This window comes from Stylophora pistillata, chromosome 1, assembly GCF_964205215.1.
Source record: "Stylophora pistillata chromosome 1, jaStyPist1.2, whole genome shotgun sequence".
Taxonomy (NCBI): domain Eukaryota; kingdom Metazoa; phylum Cnidaria; class Anthozoa; order Scleractinia; family Pocilloporidae; genus Stylophora; species Stylophora pistillata.
The window spans coordinates 21659155-21678863 of NC_142519.1; the positions used below are offsets into that span (position 1 = coordinate 21659155).

The window sequence follows — 19709 nt, forward strand, 5'->3', positions numbered from 1 at the left end:
CACACATTTCATGTGGTTGTGAAATCTATTTTACACGTTTTAGCTAAATTCAGATACTCCATCGCGCTCGGTCGTTGAAGTTCTACTTAAAATATTTAAGCAACGAAATCCAGTGGGGAAGTACAAGAGAGGATATCTTCGTTTTCGAAAAACGGATCGAGTTTGCGCCTCAAGATCGAACGTGACAGAGGGACAGGTTCCAGTCTGGCTTTCCTGTCTAGTTGGAGCTTTTTTCAAAAATAGTTTGGCACATGCTTAGTTTTCTTGAAAGTATTTTCGTTTCTATTTATTTATTTTTTTTGTTTACTAAGCTGTGTTATGGAAGTGTGGGTAATGGGAGGCTCCCTGGAAAAAGCGGCGTAGCTGTGAAAATTAGGACTTTTGATAAAGAACAGCGCTTGAACCGTGACTTTAATTGATGAAGATGCTATCGTTGACTGGTTTTGTAGATTAGAAACTTGGTGATCAGGTGATATTTGTTGTTCTTTCAAATTCTTTTTCAACGACTTCCCTAAATGAACGTCAGCGCAACGTTAATAAAGACTGTTTGGTAAAAAAAGCTATAGCCTCCCACGTGACGCAAACCTCAGCTTTCCCGCCACAGCCTTTGCTACATTCTCTCCCTCAGCTACACGCCTTGCTGGAAAGGAATACACGTACAGGGATTGCTTTCTGCCTATAAAATCAGCCAAGCCGTCATAACCAGTTAAGTCTTCAAAGAACAAAGATCTCTTCAGACAATTGAGGGTAATCTCTTCGCGAAAAACTATTCCAACAATGGCTCCGTTGTTTTACCGATTGACGATGATCGTCATCCCTGCCTTTCTAACTTGGCAGGAACCCATTTTGGTTCAGACCAGCTCTAAAACATTATCAAAGGTATTATCATTGTAACTATAAAGGCACTTAGGTCAATTGATTTAATCGCCAAGTCTAACTCATAGTCAAATTGGGAACTTCGCAGTTCATAAATGCCCGTATTTCAGTATCAATCAATCAATCAATCAATCATATCCTTTATTTAAACACGATGAGGGTTAAAGTGCACCTACACTCAAAAAATTTTTTTCGCTTAACGAAGTAAGCTTATTTTTTTGAGTATTTCTGCGGAAAAATTTTTTTATTTGCGCAAATCTTCAATTTTCTATGCCCAGTCAAAATACGGAAAATCGGCCGCCATCTTGCCCCACGACCGAGTTTAAAGAAGAATGGCTCTAGCGGGTAATGTGACGTCAAATCGAGAACACGAAAGTCTGCATCTCACACATTTTCATTTGTTTGGGAAGATTGTCGTCGATATCGTCCGAAATATGCCGACTAGGTGTGTTGTATGAAGATTGTATGGAGCGCGATACCCTCTTGCAAATTTCGCACGTTGCTACATCCTTCTACAACACACTTAGTCGGCATATTTTCGGACAATTATCGACTACAACCTTCCCAAACAAGTGAAAATGTGTGAAAAGCAGACTTTCGTGTTCTCGATTTGACGTCACATTACCCACTAGAGCCATTCCTCTTTAAACTCGGTCGTGGGGCAAGATGGCGGCCGATTTTCCGTATTTTGACTGGGCATAGAAAATTGAAGATTTGAGCAAATAAAAAAATTTTTGCGCAGAAATACTCAGAAAAATAAGCTTACTTCGTTAAGCGAAAAAAATTTTTTGGGTGTAGGTGCACTTTAAAGCTGGGGGCTTGTGGGGTCGTGTGAATATGATTACAATAACAATAAGAATAGTGTCCCTTAAAATCACTCTACAAAATAAACAGTAAGAATAATAAAAATGATTTACATTATTTATCTACAAGTAAATTGACTACAGGGTTTAAAACATAAAAATAGTTAAAAGCATTTAAAATCTTGGTAGTTCCTGGGTAGTGACTGGACTGACTGTGCGCTAAAATCGAGATCCTTAAAATAAGAGTCCTTCTTCACTTTGCGATCAAAAACTGAAAACTGGTCAGTGAAATGTTTCGAGACAGCGTTCCAGAGTATAGCGCCTCTATAGCTTATGGAGTTTTTAAGAAACTGCGAGTTAAAATACGTGACAATTATATTATTACTCCTTCGAAAATTTTATGTGGTGCATGGTTTGTTTGTTAGTATGACAGAGCCGTAAGTGCTTCACCCATAAACAAGCTATGGAGTAGTTTAATTAATCGAAGTTTATAATAGAGGGTTAAAGTATTCCAGTTCGAATGTCGGTAAACTTCCTCAGTAAGCATATCTCGGGGCAAGTTGTATATAATTCTAGCCGCCCTACGGTGAAGTAATTCTAGCAACTGTAGAAGCTCTGCATTAGGGCAGCCGCCCCAGACGACTAGTCCGTAATGTAATGTAATGTAATGTAATGTAATCTTAATTTAAACACGATCAATTCATCAGCCCATAAAAATACATATCACATATGCTAAGATATTTAAAATCAAAACTACATACTATAACACTAAAGCTGTTTTCCCTGAATGCCGTGCGTTAGACTTAAAGAATGTCATTGATCTTACGTTTAAATAACCCCAGAGACTCTGTGTTCCTTATATCGCGTGGTGGACTGTTCCATAATGTGGCGCCATTGTAGCTAAAGCTTTTTCTCTAATAATTAGTGCGCGGTAGTGAAACATTGAGCTTATTTTCAGAGTCCCTGAGGTCATAAGCAGAGTCACGCCGCGTAAACTTTGAATATAGATACCTTGGAGCTAGCCCGTGCAGACATCTAAACATCATGGTGGCTTTGTGGATTTCCTGCTGGCGTGCAAGATTTTTCCACTCTAAAAACTCGAGTAGATCAGTTGCATCAGCATCATAGTTAGAGAATGTCAACACACGGACTGCTCTATTCTGCAATTTCTGCAGTTTGTCTCGTAGCGTTTTTCCACAGCTACCCCAAACAATGTCACAGTAATCAAAGTGAGGTTTTACTAAAGCTTGGTAAATGATATGTAAGGTTGATGCTGGTATCAGGTGCCTAATTTGCTTTAGGGCCCCGATACCAGAGGCGATCTTTTTCGTTAGTTTTGCGATGTGACTATGCCAATCGAGTTTATCGTCTATTATTACACCAAGCGATTTTGTAGCTGTAACCTGGCTCACTTGAGTATTCATCACGAGCCACAAGTAAACGGAAGTTCAAATATTCGAAAAGGCTGGTTGCTATGGAGTGACGTCATAAACCGGCTAAGTGTCTATTATCGCCTTGACAGCTTGTTTTTGTAATGGCTCACAGTAATCTGAGTAATTGCTTGATTTTGTACTATATCTCTACTCCTGCTGGGCACGATGAAGCCTGTTCTTTTTTAAGGGCTGGATCGGCCTATCGACATTTCGAGATTGGATTTCATATTATATGCGTAGGCAAAAGCGGGAAAGTTTAGTTTCCCGCGATCGAGTGCAGTTATGGATTCCTTCGAACTTCGAAGGGTTGAATTGTTGCACTCTCCTTCTACAGATGAGGCAAGGCAATGGTTTGTTTTAAATTTCAAGATATGTGGTGTAAGATATGTGGTCGAGTGCAGTTATGGATTCCTTCGAACTTCGAAGGGTTGAATTGTTGCACTCTCCTTCTACAGATGAGGCAAGGCAATGGTTTGTTTTAAATTTCAAGATATGTGGCGTAAGAGTGAGGAAGTTTCTCTCAAGTAGCCCGTTAGTGGCACATTTTCCAAGCAGTTTTGCATGGTCCAGCTTTCAGATTTGAAAATTGGCGGGAGCTTGGATGACCGATATGTTCACAACAATGAAGTGGCCATCGCCTCTCTATTTGGAGTTAATTCTACCATCCTCCGACAGAAATTCAAAGAAGGAAAAGTGGCGAAACATCGTCGGATCGAGAAAATGTGAGAGTATTCAGTCTCTGCCTCGACCCTATTAGTATGAATTCGGTTTTAGTCATGTTCAACGTGAGTTTGTTCGCTTTTAGCCGGTGGAAGACGTTTTCTAGGTCTTTATTTAGACAAAACTGAACGTTCTCAAGATTGCTTCCCGCATATGTGAGGTGCATGTCATCGGCATACATTCTCGGTTTACAATTTGATAAGCACTTTGGAAGATCGTTGATATATAATAAGAACAATAATGGACCGAGGATGGTCCCTTGAGGGACGCCGCAAGTCAATGAGTAGCTATTGGATAGCGACCCGTTCACAGAGCATTTTTGTGTTCGGTTTTCCAAATATGACTGAAACCATCTGAAAGATTTGCCATGTATACCATAATAGTTTAGTTTCGATAGAAGGATTTGATGATCAACAGTGTCAAAAGCTTTTTTCAAATCTAGAAAAATGACTCCATTGATTTTCTAGTTATCAATATTATATGCCCACGAATCTGTCGCTTCCAACAAAGCTGTTACATTTGAATGATTAACACGAAACCCTGATTGGTTTTCACATAGAATATCGTGCTCTTCCAAATAGGCATATAACTGTTCATAAACTATCCTTTCAAACACCTTCGCCATTATTGAAATCACCGATATTGGGCGGTAATTGTTAGCATCACCGCGCTCACCCTGTTTATAAAGAGGGGTAATCCTTGCATATTTTCAGTCGTCTAGGAACGTCCCTTGGCTAATAGATTGATTAAAAATATTACATATCGGCACACAGATAAGATCAGCACATTCCCTGATAAACCTAGCAGATATTTTGTCAAGGGCCGTATAGAACTGATGGTAGTATTATCTTGAAGTATAAGTCCAATCGGGCGTTTCTTTCGATGAACGAACTCCTTTTCAATAGGCAAAGTTTGTTTACAAAATTTTTTTTTACATTAGTAAGGTGGTGGATCCATGAAAGTCTCTCATCGATGGTAACACCCAAAAGACGAGAGTGTTTCACCCACTCGATCCGATCCTCCCCAGTTGTCACCGAATTTAGTGGCCCGATGTGCGGTTTCCTCATCAACAGCATAGCTTCAAACTTATTGTATTGCTCTTGAGATATTACATTTAAACTATCAAGGAATTCTTCAGCTAAAACGAACGAGATTTGGCTATCAGAGCAGATAAACTAAGATAAGGAGAACTCTTTGTTTTATCTGGCGTTGAAAGAACACTGCATAATCGAAGGGGTAGAATGATTTCGAGATCATCTAGATAAACTGAACCTATTTTTATGGCGGAATAACCACAATCGACTGTTTTTTTTTTTTCGCAAGAAAAACGCTGATTTAGCTGCTCATAAAATCTTTATCGAGTACATAACTATGCCTGTGTAAAACTCAAATTTCTCTATGACCACAATGTGTTTGATGGGCAAAAGGAGAACTTTCCCCAAAAACATATACTCTGTAAAAATACGGTACAAACTTGACTTGCTTAGGATTTCGATTCAAGTTAGTACACGTGAACGTGTTTCGAATGTGTAAAGGTTAGGTGGCAGTGAAGCATCTGTTAGTTTACTTGTGGAGAGCATGTTAATGATTAAATAGCTTTTATTCATTCGTATACTCTTGTTCTTTTTTAGCTTTTCAACATGTTCCGACGAAAAATGAGAACGCAACTAAACTGGTGATCAATACCCCTCTCGATCTTGTCTCAGATTGGACGGAGCAAGAGGCAGGTCACACAGGAAGATATCGTGGTGATTCTGGATCGTTCAGGCTCGATTGGGGACTGCAACTACGAAAAAGGCATAATGGCATAACGGAGATAATGGAGGTGGCTTCTAGTCCACCGGAAAAGTATTTTTACGTGGCTTCTGACCTTTGGGCAGTGGTGAAGCAAATTGTAAAGGATATCGCTCCTAACTTGTTGAATGGTATGAATGCAGCGACTGATCTTCCTTGCTAAATGAACAAAAGAGGGTATAGACCCTCCTTAAGTTTGAAACTTAGTTTTTAAGGAAAGATTTATTGTTTGAAAGAGTTTCCCTGAAGTACATGAAAATATTCTCTACTCGGTAGTTTCTCAAAATGTATTTGAAAAAAGCTTAAACTTTGAAAAATTGAAAACACTCCGACTATTTAGATTATTCAATTTTCCGCAACAGGCCATCTTTGCTCGTCCTTTTTCATACGACTGCTCCTATCATCATCATCATCATCATCATCATCATCACTGAATAATACCGCTTGTGCTCCTAAGTTCCCCAAGGGATGGCATGGATAATATTGGCAATCATAACTCAAGAATTGACATAAGATCCAAAATTGATACACTCAGTGAAAATCACATTTTCAAAATAGCACTACTAGTTTCAAATTTTCCGCAAACTTTCTGCTTTGTATATTTTTCAACGAAGCTTACAGAATATTTTCAACTATTAATCACGCATCTTGTTTAGCAGTAGAGGTCTTCCATCATAGAATGGGTTTTTGTTGCAATTTTAGTGTTTATAGCTATATGCATCAACTGACTTTTCGATAAATTTGTATTTGTTAAGTAAGAAGACACAATTTTTAATAAAATCTTGCTTGTATTATCGGCTTTACCTTGTACGAATTTTGAGTATCTTGTTACATCAACTGTAGGTCAACTAGTAATTTGTGTCACTAAAAAAAAGAAAAAACATTAAAAAAAGAGGGAGAGCTTATGGCTGGCTTTTTGCCAAACAGGGGTGGGGTAGGATGACTTACCCTTTTCTCTCTGATTCATTTGGAAAACTCTTTGAAGTAAACCAACCGACTTTTGATCAGTAATTTTTCATGTAAAATTTCTCCTGTATCATGAAGATCGAGATTTACTTCAGCAGTGCTCATGGTATGAAATTAATGGCTGGGTATGGACGCACCTCTAATACATACATGACACGAATGCCTTAGACTTGTCTTATGATTTTGGCAGCCTGGACTTCTTGAGATTATGCAAAGTCTGCCTCCCAATGTCTCTGTGTTGGGTTTTTTCAGTGTCTCAGGAAATGTGTTTTAGTCCTACATTTATGTAAATGGGACAATATGACGATTTGGAAATTTGATCGCTCCGAGAGCTCGGCCGATAAGGTACTAAGCTGTCTCCCTTGGCTCGACATTTTCACACAATCACGTACACCCTATCCTGCAAAGGTAACATCGTACGATTCCATTTTCCACGTGCTAAATCGTCAAAATCTCTCTATTATTTTCATATTAATTGAATGCTTACAAGGAAAACGAAAATTTGATGATGTTTCCTCGTTATTGTACAGTTGACAAAATCACATTGTCTGTTAAAGAATTAGATCAATATACCTAACGATTTCTAAACAATCGAAGATAGCTATTTCATAAAGAGGAAATAACTTGTAAGCATATTGTTGAACAGCCTCCGGAGGCTTTTTCTAATAAATGATTGGAAACAATATCAAAATAAGGTGTTTGAAATGTTAATATGTAGCAAGGAAGAAACCATGTCACCCTGTTGATTTAGATTAGTTTTTTGTCGTGATTGTGTATACAAATCTCGTCAGTGTCCTTTAAATTGCCACGGCAAGAGGAAGGAAATGAGCTGTTTTTAAATATATTCATATATATATAACCCTCGTATTTCATGATGATTTTAGATACACTTGAAAAGAAGATCACCGACATGGTTCCACAGCGTAACCAGCTTGTCTTTGTCATTGCGATCTTAATGCTCTGTGTGAGATCTGTCGAAAATATTGAGTTATGTCAGAAAATGACGATCAAAAACTGTGCTTCTAATTTCCATGAAATTTTCCAGGCCCTGGAGGAAAGGAACCCAGATCAGCTGTTTCAAAATTGCGCGGAAGTGCAGGTATTTCATGAAAGAATAACAATTTTTTGCGGGACAATTTTTCCGTATTGTAATGTATTTTTTATCTATTTAACCCTACTTATGACCAAACACAGTATTTAGGCAATTCATTGCCATATAAACCTTTAGATTTACATGAATTTATCATTAAATCAGCTAATCGAGTTAGCATCGATAATTTCTCAGTAAACTCCTAGATCTGACGCACCTCTTTTACTCACAATAAAAGTTCGAGGACCTACTTTATAAGACAAGATTACGAGGAAGGTTGCGGAGGAAAGTTTCAAATGTTAAAGCGTACGTTTAAACTTGTTTCGTTTTAGAAAGCTGTTGACTGCCTGTCTGTTCCCCGCTGTTCTGGAGACCTCCTTACTTCGTACCGTTCACTCTTGATTATGACAGCGACTTTGATAAAACAGAGCAACTTGTGTCCAAGCCTGAACTACGCTGGGTTAAAACGATACATGACAGGTTAAGTATTGCTCGTCGTTTTAGTTTATTTGTTGAGACCTGAGTAAGGGGAGGACGCCTGAAAACACCGGGCATGATTGGTTAGTGCACTCAACACCAGGGGGTCATTGTGTTGTGTTCTTAGGCAAGTCTTGATGTCATTCGCACAGTGCCACTCTCTACCCATACCTTTCGGGATATGAATAGGTCTTGCGTGACTGTCACAGAAACTTGACAGGGTGTTGAGATCAAGGGCGTAGCTAGGGGCTCCTGGAGGGTCCTGGAGGGTCCTGGGGTGTCATGAGGGGGCCTTCTTAGTCACATTAGGTAACACGGCTTATGGTTCAATATACACGATTTAACAATCTGGTGTGTGCCTTCTGTTTGACAGTGACCCCACGCTTTTAGAAAGCTTAGCTTCTCCGACTGGGGATGGACTTGGTCGATAGGAGTCGAGTATTACTCATTAACCTAATTTTTTTGTGAGCCACCAGAAATGAAATTCAATTCCTTAATCAACATTTTACAGAATCATCGGGTGACAGGCAAGAAGATGCGGAAAAAGTGGAAGTCAAAGTACACTTTAAGTCAAACAGAAGTTTAGAAGAAAATTAACAGGAGATACAAAGGTTTCTGTCTCCTATTTTTCAAAACACATTTTGCTCAGTGCTAAACTGAATCAATAATTTAGAGAAAAAGGTCGTTCAGCGGTACGTTGATCTAGACAGAAACATTCTCCTTCAATGACCCTCTAAATCACTTGTCTTTGAATTAATTTACAGGTAATCCAATAATCTGTCATGGCAAGAACCCATGGCTCGATGAATGTGAACGGCAATGTATGTGTTACGATGGCGCACTGTTATTCTGTCATCGGATTAGAAAGGAATTCACAGCTATGACCCTACAGGAGCGAAAAAGATTTGTTGGTGCTATCAAAACCGCTGCAACAAACCCTATTTATGAAGATGATTACAGAAGGATCAGCAAAGTGCATGCCCGGATGCCTACCAAACTCCTCCATCACATGCCTCAGATCTTTCTACCCTGGCACAGGTGGTATTTGCTGGAGTTTGAAAACATCCTTCGTCAGGTTGATTGCAGAGTTACAATTCCCTATTGGGACTGGAGTAAGGACGAGAAACATTGGGCCCGAGGAACGGAGACAAACGATGTTTGGAATCCGGGTCCTCACGGTTTGGGGGGTGACGGAACTTTGTCTGATAATTGCGTTAGAGACGGACCTTTTAAGAAAGACGCTTTCTTTATACCTGAAGATACTGGACAAAATTGTTTACAAAGACGTTTTAACATGTCATGCTTCCTTCCCAGCAAAGACGTGATTAAAAGAATAACAAAGTATGAAAATTTTCTTGCGTTTGAAAAGTTTGTTCGGGAAAAACTTCACCCTACTTTTCATGACTGTGTTGGCGGTCATATGTTAAAACAGCACTCGGCTTCGTTCTCTCCGGAGTTTTGGATTCATCACAGCTTCATAGATAAAGTCTGGGCGGATTGGCAGATTAACGGAACTGGTCACACGTTCGAGTATTTCATAAATATCACCTTTGAGATGCCTTTGAGTGGACGGTATCCATGGGAGCTCTTAGATAATCATAACTTACCGGGTGGAGTTAAAATCAAGTATAAAAATCCAGGAGATTCCACACTTGATTCAAGGCTGCAAAACTTTGTTTAAAAGTCACACAGCTTTGTGTTTGTGTCTGACTGATGTGATAAGTTCCAAGCTCACCATGAAAAAAACTGAGAGAAAAAATTTTCTTTGCTTGTTATCAGCTCATGGACTGATACTTCTACAAAACACTTGTTGTTTACATGTAAATTCTAAATGTTTCCACAACAAGCAATGAAAATGAGTCCTCGCCAAAGTTCTTTCATTTTTAGTCTAGTACGTTTACATTTCGTATATTTCATAAACCCAAGTTATCATTTATAGTTGTAATTTATTTTAACCGTTAACTGCAAAGGAGGGATAAGTCCTTTCATCCACTTTCTTGGCGCAAGATAATCTTTGACAAGTGGGAGATTCAAATACTTTAAGTTCACAGTTTTCTGCTTTATGCTATAAACAAAACGTCTTTTACAAAAACACGTAAACTTTTTTACGTGTTTTTGTCTTTTACATACCCTTAAATCAACTTGGAAAGATCGTAGTGATCGTTCAAAATTAAATAGATCTAATTTTTTACCTTCTCAAGAAATTGTCGGCGAGCGAGTAAATAGTTTTCTACCCTTTCATCTTGTACAATTTTACATCAGTTCTTCGCAGCGACATATACTGATGAAAAGTAAACCAAAATGAGAAGGCGGTCTACTCGGCCGGGTAGACTGTCCAAAACAAATTTTCCTCCTACGTTGGAAGATGGTAGATCGAATCACAGCTGTTATTCCAAAGACTTTTCTAAATCCATTATTTCAGTGGTGTTTGCGTGCTGAGTCAAGCAGGAGTTCGCCTCTTAATTAAACCATATGCACATAAATTAAAAATGAAAATAAACATCATGATCAAACTTCTGTTGACTGAAAATGATCATATATGTCTCTTAGATAGTAAAGCTGAAAGACGAACAGCCACATCACCACTCACTAGTGTGTGTGTGATCCAATTTGGGAATTCAACTGGATAGCTTGCTTGTCACCCTGGTTCGCATCATGTAGCTTAAAAATATCATTTGTCTTCTTATCGTGATTATTTTGGAAGATGAAAGGACAGCAGGGTCCACAGAAAGAGGAAACGATATCTATCATTCCTTTGAAACTGTTAGGACACATGCTATATCATGATTATTTAGGAAGGCGAAAGGACAGCATGGTCCACAGAAAGAGGAAACGATATCTATCATTCCTTTGAAACTGTTAGGACACATGCTATATCATGATTATTTAGGAAGGCGAAAGGACAGCATGGTCCACAGAAAGAGGATACGATATCAATCTTTCCTTTGAAAAACAAGAAGCGTGTTGTTGTAATGTGTCTTTTCATGGATAATGCAGTAAAAGTGTCCGGATATAAATTTTAGCTAATGATTCCTAAAAACCAATTAAGAGAAATAAAGAGTTCAATTTACGCTGGGTTATGTTGAGTGAAGGTTTCCCATCCCACTGATTTCTAGTTCAGTCTTAACAATAACGTTTCCGAGTCTCTAGCAGTAATTCAACTTTTGATTCAGTTTGAATTGAATATATTCTTTTGTAAATAGCCAAAATACAAATTTCTGGTAGTCGCATGCTTGTTCTTTTTAGGTGACATGTGCTGTTCGAGGCGCCAAGTTAGTACATTGCCTGTACCTGTAGAGCTAGAAGTTCTTATATCAAAGAGCTTTTGAAAACAAAAATAAAAAGATCCCACGAGTCGACTTTGGGGAGAATGATTAACATTTGCAGCTGTCTCATTGTGATTTGCTGAGGTTGGTAATTACCTGCAGTTTTTTTTTTTTGTTGTTGTTTTTTGTTTTTTTTTGCTCATTGATCGGAAATTAAATTACATAACCTCCTTAACCATTTTCATTCTAACGCCACTGTGCATATTCCCGATACTGTTCTCCGTACATTTCTTAAGGTACTGACAAGGAGAATGTGTTTAACCAATCAGGAGCTTCTATGGTTGGTGATCATTTGGTTTATCCATATGACCTTATTGTGTGATTCAGGGCTGATATTGTAAGGGGGGGGGGGGGGAATCACGGATAGATGCTACGGACAAAGGAGATAAAAGAAACCAATTTTGCCATTGCGTGTCGTTAGCCAGTTTTGACAACGGCCTTTCCGTTATCTACTGGACATTAACACCTTTTCTACAATCCACCGTCTTTGCTCAACAATCATGTTTGGTGTAGTAAATGTTCTTCTTCTGCTGTTCACACTATTGGGCAGAACGGTTCTATCATCGTCACAACAAATAGAAAATTGCGCTCCTATGGTTATTCAGGAGTGTTCAGATCATTCCCAAAGGTTCTTTATAGCTGTAGAAAGTAGAAACCAGAGTCTTCGTGACAAGGATTGTAAATCTCTTCAAGTAAGTCATTAATGCGGCTTTTTAAACCTCTTCTCAGTCCTCGCCTGGAGATCTCTTTTACCCAAGAGAACGTCACCTGGTCTGTCTTTTTCGACCTTTTCATCTTTATCGAGCGAGATCGAAACTCAACGATTAATGTCGCTCTGATTCGGAGTGAACCATTGTTATTAAATTCGGTTTGAACTTTATTTTCCAAAATTCAACGATTGTTACTGAGATCAGCCCTCATCATTATGAAAAATCAATTTTCTTATTTTCAGTCTTCTTTGAACTAGCTTGGTGCTTATGTTCCCGTGTCGATATTGAGTTCTTTTTACGTTTCACAGGCCACAATTGATTGCCTTTCTGTTCCTCGTTGCCTTGGAAACCTATTATCAACATTTCGTCGCTATGTTCTGATGACAGCATTGAGTCTTTCTGAAACGTGTCCCCATCTGGAAATCACAACACTGCGAGGCTATGTGACAGGTGCACACACTACACGAGAGTCCCTTCAATATGTTAACATGGCTATAAATGTAATTTTTTTAAAAAATGAAAATCAGTGACATCCAATTTGTGTTTATGCTCCTAAATTTCAATTGGTCAAATTCTCGGTCAGCAGGTCAGTCAGTCAGTCAGTCAGTCTGTCTGTCGGTGGGTCAGTTAGTCAAACAACCAATCAGTCAGTCGTTTAGTCAGTCCGTGGGTGGGTGGGTAAGTTGGTCATTTAGTTAGTCTTTCGGTCAGTCCGTCGGTAGGTCAGTTCAATACATGATCAGTCAGTCAGTAGGTAAGTCAATCGGTAAATGACAGTCAGTCAGACATTCAGGTTGTCAGACAGTTGATAGATCATTTCTTAGGAGTATCAATCAATCAATGAATCAGTCTGTAAGTCAGCCAATGAATCCTCAGCATATTCCATTTCCATTCAATCGCTGGTTGGTATACGTCTGTATCAGTTTATCAAGCAGTTAGTCAATGATAACGTCAGTCAGTGGGTGACTAGACAGATACACTCGAAAATTTAAATAAGGTAACGATATACGCGCATGTTAATCGTATCATCCATATCAGGGAATTTTAGCTGTCAAATAAACTGTATAACTGAGTTATGGAAATGTCATGTCACCTTCTCGTAACTTTAGGGACCAAGATGCCTTGCGAGGAAAGTACATCAAGTGTTGACCTGTGTCACAGGAGGTGTCACTGTCGTGATGGCAACCTAGTGTCTTGTTATAGAATACGAAAACAATTTACCGCCATGAGCCCAATAGAGCGACAGCGCTTTATTAACGCCTTTAAACTGGCTTCTTCTAGCCCTCAATACCAAAGTTATTATGAGCATATAACAACTCTGCATTCAAGAATACCGAGCAAATTTCTTCATCACATGCCTCAAATATTTCTTCCCTGGCACAGATGGTATTTGATGCAGTTCGAAAACTTTCTTCGTCAAATTGACTGTCGCATCACAATTCCTTACTGGGACTGGACCAGAGAGTCAGAACACTGGACACAAGCGGCTGTTTGGAGCCCACGCCCTAGCGGTCTGGGCGGTAATGGCATATTTCCAAATAACTGTGTTAGAAACGGACCATTCCAGCAGAAAAAATTCCATTTGCCTTGGTCTGCCGGTGGAGGCTGCATAAAAAGAGAATTTAACTTTTCTTGCTCTTTACCGAACCTGCAAAAAGTGCGTGATCTTATCCAGCTTGAGAATTTTACACTCTTTGAACAGACAGTTCGTGAGCAATTCCACACGAAATTTCATGATTGTGTAGGAGGCACCATGCTTCACCACTCCACGGCGTCTTTTTCTCCAGAATTTTGGCTTCTTCACGGTTTTATCGATAAACTTTGGGCCGATTGGCAAAAAAAGGGAGTGACTTTCCAGTTTCAGTATTACACCGAAATTTATTTTGCAATGCCAGGTTCTGGACAGTTCCCGTGGGAGTATCTTGATCAAGATAATTTACCGGGAGGCGTACGAATTGTGTATGAGAACTCACCACCCTAAAGGAAGGCAGGTAGAGGGACACATAGGGAGTCAACTTCTGTTCAGATCGAAGTGTCCCACTCAGTTTTCCTTTTTTCACATTTCATTCCCATTGGTCGGCGTGTCTTAAAAAAAACAAAACAAAAAAACGACTTGTTTCCTCTTTATAACTTTCTTGCCGTTCAGAAATGCTTAAAAGAAATATTATTAAGAATTTGTGAAATAAAAGAAGTTGCACTGTAACACTTGTACCGGCGTGTGGTCATTCATGATCATTTCATAAGCAGTTGCACTCAAATAAAAATAAAAAAAAAATAAAAAAATACAGAGAAGAGAAACGTGAAGTCGAAACATAATAGAGCTCTTTCCACATGAACATTTATGAAACGACCACAAGCGCATTTTATCCTGAGAAGCAGCTCACTGGAGGATGGAGGAACAGAAAAAATAGGAAAATCGAACAAACATATTGATTTTACTAATTGTGTGGTTTACAGGTGCTAAGCCTGGGAGGACTGTGACTAGTTGTGTGGTTTACAGGTGCTAAGCCTGGGATGTCTGTGACTGTTCCAGTTCCCTCCTCACTAATATCTAGGTCGGGGTCTAATTGACGACAAAAAGGCGAATATAGCCAATATTTATTGTATGAAAGTACATCCAAGATGCTGACAACCCAAGAAGACCACATTAACCTGACAAATTAATTAAGTCATTTCTAATCTTCCTTTGGCCAAAAAAATGAAGACCACCACAATCCCACTCCAAAGGGTTTGAATACAAGCATTAGTCCACAGGATCATATATATATATATACATATATATCAGCCCATTTTGGAAAGGGGAGATGAGTTTTTGGTTGACTAAATGTGTAAGGAGATTACCCAAAACAATAAATTAGCCCCAATCCTCAAATATTTTGCTGATGAAATATCAAATTCTATGAACAACAGCAAAACCCAAAGAATAAAAATTGAGAGTTCACTTTCAGGAGTGCCCCCTTAAAAAAAAAAAATTGATTTCTCCTTCCCACTCCTAAACGAGAAGCTTACATTCAAATCCTCGCTGGAGTAATTTATTCTATGCTGTGCTTCTGAACAAGACTGTCAAGCGGTGGCTTGGTGGCTCCATGCAACAGAAACCCAGAGATCAGTCCCAGCAGTTACAAATATGGGCTACAAGGCCCCTACGACTATCATGTAAGTGGAGGGATTGAACTGAAAATACTCCAGGATATGACAACCCAACAAAAAATTCACAAAATTAAATTAGTTTTGGGTCCAAGCACTTTATTTGGACATTTGCTCTGACAGAGTCAAGAGAAAGCAAATTTTTATGTACAATATCAGATGACAAAAGTCATTCTTCTTTTTAAACATTTTGTGTTTTTTTGTTTGTTTTTCATGGTTGACAAGAAATAACCAATTCAAATTGCTCATTACAACTGATTTTCTTATCAACACCATTCATTTGCTCCACACTCCACATCACAATATTTACACCCACTCAATGACAACACTTGATCTTTGACAATGTGCAACTGTATAATCTATCAGACAACGGCTCCTGAAATAATCATCGCAGCTAACTATTAGATGTCCATCTCAAACTGGGTGGGTACCTCTCCTGAAAAAAGAGGTAAAAAAGAAAAATGGTTCTTACAACTCTTTTGCTGTTTGTTTGATTTTACCCTTCAATCCCTGGGAGTGACTAAGATCTAATTTCTCCCAACAATACAACCCCTGAATCACACATTAAGTTCACAAGAATAAAGGACGTGACCACCAACCAAAGAAGCTCCTGATTGTTGAACAAATTCTCCTTGTCAACAGCTTAGAAAATGTGCAAATAAACGGTGAGGAGAATATGCATACAAATGTTCGGATGCAAAGGGTTTATGATTTTTCTGGGAAAGCTAAGAGCAACTGCCCTTTCCTTTTTGTTTTTCTCTTTTCTTTTTGAAATCTTAATTTTCAAAGTGAAGAAAGTGTAAGGACTAAATACGGTAAAGATGGGCCTCAATAGGTTATCTACAGCACCTAGGATTAACAACGCACAAATTACTGCAGTTACGAGTGTTTCTGCAGTAGACACACATGACACTAGACATTTCACTGGTTCATTGCATATTGAACTTAGTAATTAGGCTTGCATGTGTACATTTACAGAAAGCAGTTTGAATTGTTAACTATGGGATGAAAAAATTAAAAGCTAAACCCAACTATTTAGTAAAAACAATTAAGGATGTGTTTCCTTACCATTGTCATTCTTGTCACACTCTGTTTCAGAGCCATGGATGCCATTGTCTTTGCGAACCCCTGGCTTCAACTTTGCATCACAAGTTACGCCTGGTATCATTGGCAGATTCTGTGGAGGTGTGCGTGACAATGGAGAATTGCGCAATTCCAGTAGAAACTTGCGCTCATATATTATGCGTGTCCCTAAATAATTATAAAACAAGGCATTACTAAAAGTAAAATGAAACACCACAAATGAAGAGATAAAAAGTAAAAAACTTACACCATTCATGCATGAACTAGACTCACCATTAAAAATAAAAGGGAAAAAAAAAAAAACAGCACCTAAGCTTTAAGGCAATTCTTAATTTTTCTGGGTGACTTCAAAACTGTTTTAAACAAGATAAAAGAGTAGCCATCCACCACTTCAAGTCAGAGAGTGAATTAAGAAAGAGTGTTGGAACCTTATTTCCAGAGGTAATTTTTCTGGACAACTTCAAAATTGTCTTGCACAAGATAAAAGACCATCAGCCACTTCAAGTCAGAATGTGAATTAAGAACAAGTGTTGGAACCTTATCTCAAGAGGTAGAGCTAGTTCACTGTGGATTATGTGTAAGTTAACAGTTGATCTGCTTAAGGAAGCTGCCCACCACTCTAAAATTAAATAATTCTACTTAGATTTACTGATGAGAAACGTTGACAATAAAACAAGTATTTATGTGAACATATCATGCAACCACCTGTTAACAAGTTCCGTTAAAAGTTATCACAGAACCATTACCAAGCCAATTGTTACCAACAACTTCCCATTACACAAGTTCTCAACAGTTTCCAACACATGCACTAGGCAAGCTGTTAGCAAAAGGTTTCTCCTCAACCCATAGTATATTTGAAATTCCTCCAAAATTCATTACACCAGACCGCAAATACCATAGCAATATCAAGGAATCAAACATCTAAGTAAAGCTTAATTGAATGTAAGATCTAGGATGGTGTCATCTCCTAAGTTTGCAATATCTAAAGACAACACAAATTGTATAGCAAAGGCTGGATGTAAGCCAAGCACATCGCATATCAGGTAAAAGTTTCAATTTTTGCCCTTTTCACAGGTGAAAGTATGGCTACCGAAGTCATCTTATAACTTTGTTTTCACAACATGCTACTTTCAATGATGAAAAAGGAAGGCCTAGAACAAAAAAAAAAAACACCATACAAGCTGATTTGGACTAATAAAAAGGTAGCATTCAATGTTAGGCTTTGCAAGAAACTGATATAAAATCGCTCCCATTTAGGACATGAAGAGACCTGTCTAGGACACCTGAACAAACTTGCAGATATGAGCACAAATTAATTCTAGACTGCATACCACGCTTTGTTAAAAACCGTCATTTAAAGTCAATTTATGAAACTCCTTGACAGCAAAGTATGAACAGCTAGACAATTTTATGGCATTTTCAAGGGAACTATTTCCACATTTAAGTAAAACAGAAATATATATATAATAAAATAAAACAAGACACATGGTGTGAAGTTGGAATACAACCAGTTTTTAGAAGTACAGATGATGATCAACTCCCAAGAACAAATGAACTAGGGCATAACTTATTGTGCTTTTCATTGTTTGCAGACATGAGAACTTGATCCATTTGGAATTCAATCAGAGTAGCTTCGAAATGCAAATTAGATACGGAACCTTGAACTCAAGCTAAACACGTGGGTATTGTTTACATCATCAAAACAAAAAGAAGAGCCTCGTATAATGCGAACCACTGCAAAGCACGTCCAAACATAAACACAGGCCTGAAAAATGTTTTGGAAAGGATCTTTGGCTCAAAGAAAGAAAATTGGCGAAAGACGAAGAATGTTTCTCATTCATTATCTCAGACTGTTCTGCAATGATAGAAAAGATAGTGCGGCTCAAGAAAGTCACAGGAGAGTTATGACGACATCACAACAACAACCATTTACTTTTGTTTTCCGGTTTCTTCCCCTACGTGAGAGAATAAAATCATGCAGTAAAAAGAACCCGCTTAAGTTAAGGCATTCGACAACAAAATTTCAATACATCGGAAAATTTCCCCGAAATTATTTGAGCTTACGCCCATTAGAATGGGCGAATGTGAACGATGAAACGTACTGAAGGCTAGTTAAGCAAAACACGCACTTTTCAGTGTACAAGTACACGTACTATACCCTCTCGAAGCAAACACGTTTTAATGATTTAAAGAATAAACAATTGTCGATAAGGAGAGAAAAATTTCTCAAATCACAACAAACCTAGGCAGCAAGACAGCCAAATAACCCGTATGGGTCAAGCAAGGTCCCAGCAAACTAAAACGCTTGCGTTGCAGTTGCATGTCCATAAATTCCCAGCTACGCAGTAAACCATTAAGGCGTTTCTGAGAGCTCAAAACAAACTCAGAGCCGAAGGCTGCAATGAAAAACTTGGGGAATTTCGTCCATAATCGGCTTTACAGTGTATTCTTGCTTAATTCTGCATTAAAACATTCAATACAACGCTAAAACTCACCGCCGGGAGTCGTGGAAAATATCGTTCCTCCAGGAGTAGTGGAATAATCCATCGGTAGCTGACCTGGGTCGTTGACAACAATTCGTCTGGAAGGAATTGCTCTTGATTCCGAGGACAAAACTTCAGTTTTTGATGCTTCCATTGTGTGATGGTTTGGCCTCAATTTGTCTAAATTCCCTTCGTTCTAATGCACTCTCCCGCAAATGACTTTGCTTGTCCTTTTCAAACCTTCCAGCGAGTCACGAGATGTTCTTGCGCATGTTCAATACTCCGATTGCGTCATCTTTTCGTAAATCACGTGTTTCCGTCACAAACCGGATTCAAAAATCCCCAAATGCACGTACTATTTTTAGGAAATCTTCTCGACTTCCTTGTACGCGCATGCGATAACTTTTAATTTAAACCTTAAGGTAGAGTGAAAAGACAAAATAGTTACCAGAATATCGACTGATGATCAGATAATGAATCAAAAATAGAACTTTCATACAGTAACGCGTAAAGCTACAAGTCACACTTTACAATGTGCATACGGAAGTGAAAAATGCCAGTCTAGTTTAGAAATGGAAATTTATACCTCTAGAAATATCTAGAAATAACAACCGCAGAGTACAGTCTGGTTCTCAGCCGAAAATTGACAAAATTAATTAACTGAATTGATGGAAACTGTCTTTAAATAAAAGGTGTACTGCAGCGAAAAAAAGGCAACAAATATGGTTTCATTTACTCGAAGTTTATTGCGCCTCAGCATTTATCTCCAAGAGTGACAGCTGAATTAGATTTCACCTAAAT

General features: G+C 38.5%; 3 protein-coding genes across 3 annotated transcripts; 2 read left to right on the forward strand and 1 right to left on the reverse strand.

Annotated features, from left to right (window-relative positions):
- The first annotated feature begins 7363 nt into the window (after nt 1-7363).
- On the forward strand, nt 7364-10095 carry LOC148741694 (tyrosinase-like protein 2). Its single transcript, XM_088731711.1, has 3 exons — nt 7364-7691; nt 8015-8162; nt 8924-10095. The coding sequence occupies exons 1-3, from the start codon at nt 7464-7466 to the stop codon at nt 9838-9840; spliced, it is 1293 nt and encodes a 430-aa protein (XP_088587837.1). The 5' UTR covers nt 7364-7463; the 3' UTR covers nt 9841-10095.
- Nucleotides 10096-11601: 1506 nt separating this feature from the next.
- Nucleotides 11602-14472, forward strand: LOC148741695 (uncharacterized). Its single transcript, XM_088744068.1, has 3 exons — nt 11602-12177; nt 12504-12645; nt 13305-14472. Exons 1-3 carry the CDS (start codon nt 11986-11988, stop codon nt 14174-14176), a joined length of 1206 nt encoding a protein of 401 aa, XP_088600194.1. The 5' UTR covers nt 11602-11985; the 3' UTR covers nt 14177-14472.
- A 306-nt stretch (nt 14473-14778) lies between these two features.
- On the reverse strand, nt 14779-19175 carry LOC111344888 (eukaryotic translation initiation factor 4E-binding protein 1). The gene is made up of 3 exons (XM_022952157.2): nt 18921-19175; nt 16411-16593; nt 14779-15778 (listed from the first exon to the last, which is right to left on the reverse strand). Exons 1-3 carry the CDS (start codon nt 19060-19062, stop codon nt 15744-15746), a joined length of 360 nt encoding a protein of 119 aa, XP_022807892.1. The 5' UTR covers nt 19063-19175; the 3' UTR covers nt 14779-15743.
- Nucleotides 19176-19709: the final 534 nt, after the last annotated feature.

Bases quoted from the DNA above. Each gene is read 5' to 3' on its own strand.
- LOC148741694 (XM_088731711.1), top strand. From the start codon at position 7,464: ATGATGATTTTAGATACACTTGAAAAGAAGATCACCGACATGGTTCCA. The intron at 7,692-8,014 runs GTATTTCATGAA...GTTTCGTTTTAG, and splicing joins AAAATTGCGCGGAAGTGCAG to AAAGCTGTTGACTGCCTGTC. The intron at 8,163-8,923 runs GTTAAGTATTGC...ATTAATTTACAG, and splicing joins GTTAAAACGATACATGACAG to GTAATCCAATAATCTGTCAT.
- LOC111344888 (XM_022952157.2), bottom strand. From the start codon at position 19,062: ATGGAAGCATCAAAAACTGAAGTTTTGTCCTCGGAATCAAGAGCAATT. The intron at 16,594-18,920 runs GTGAGTTTTAGC...ATAATTATTTAG, and splicing joins ATTTTCCACGACTCCCGGCG to GGACACGCATAATATATGAG. The intron at 15,779-16,410 runs GTAAGGAAACAC...CTCTTTTTTCAG, and splicing joins GTGTGACAAGAATGACAATG to GAGAGGTACCCACCCAGTTT.
- LOC148741695 (XM_088744068.1), top strand. From the start codon at position 11,986: ATGTTTGGTGTAGTAAATGTTCTTCTTCTGCTGTTCACACTATTGGGC. The intron at 12,178-12,503 runs GTAAGTCATTAA...TACGTTTCACAG, and splicing joins AGGATTGTAAATCTCTTCAA to GCCACAATTGATTGCCTTTC. The intron at 12,646-13,304 runs GTGCACACACTA...TCGTAACTTTAG, and splicing joins ACTGCGAGGCTATGTGACAG to GGACCAAGATGCCTTGCGAG.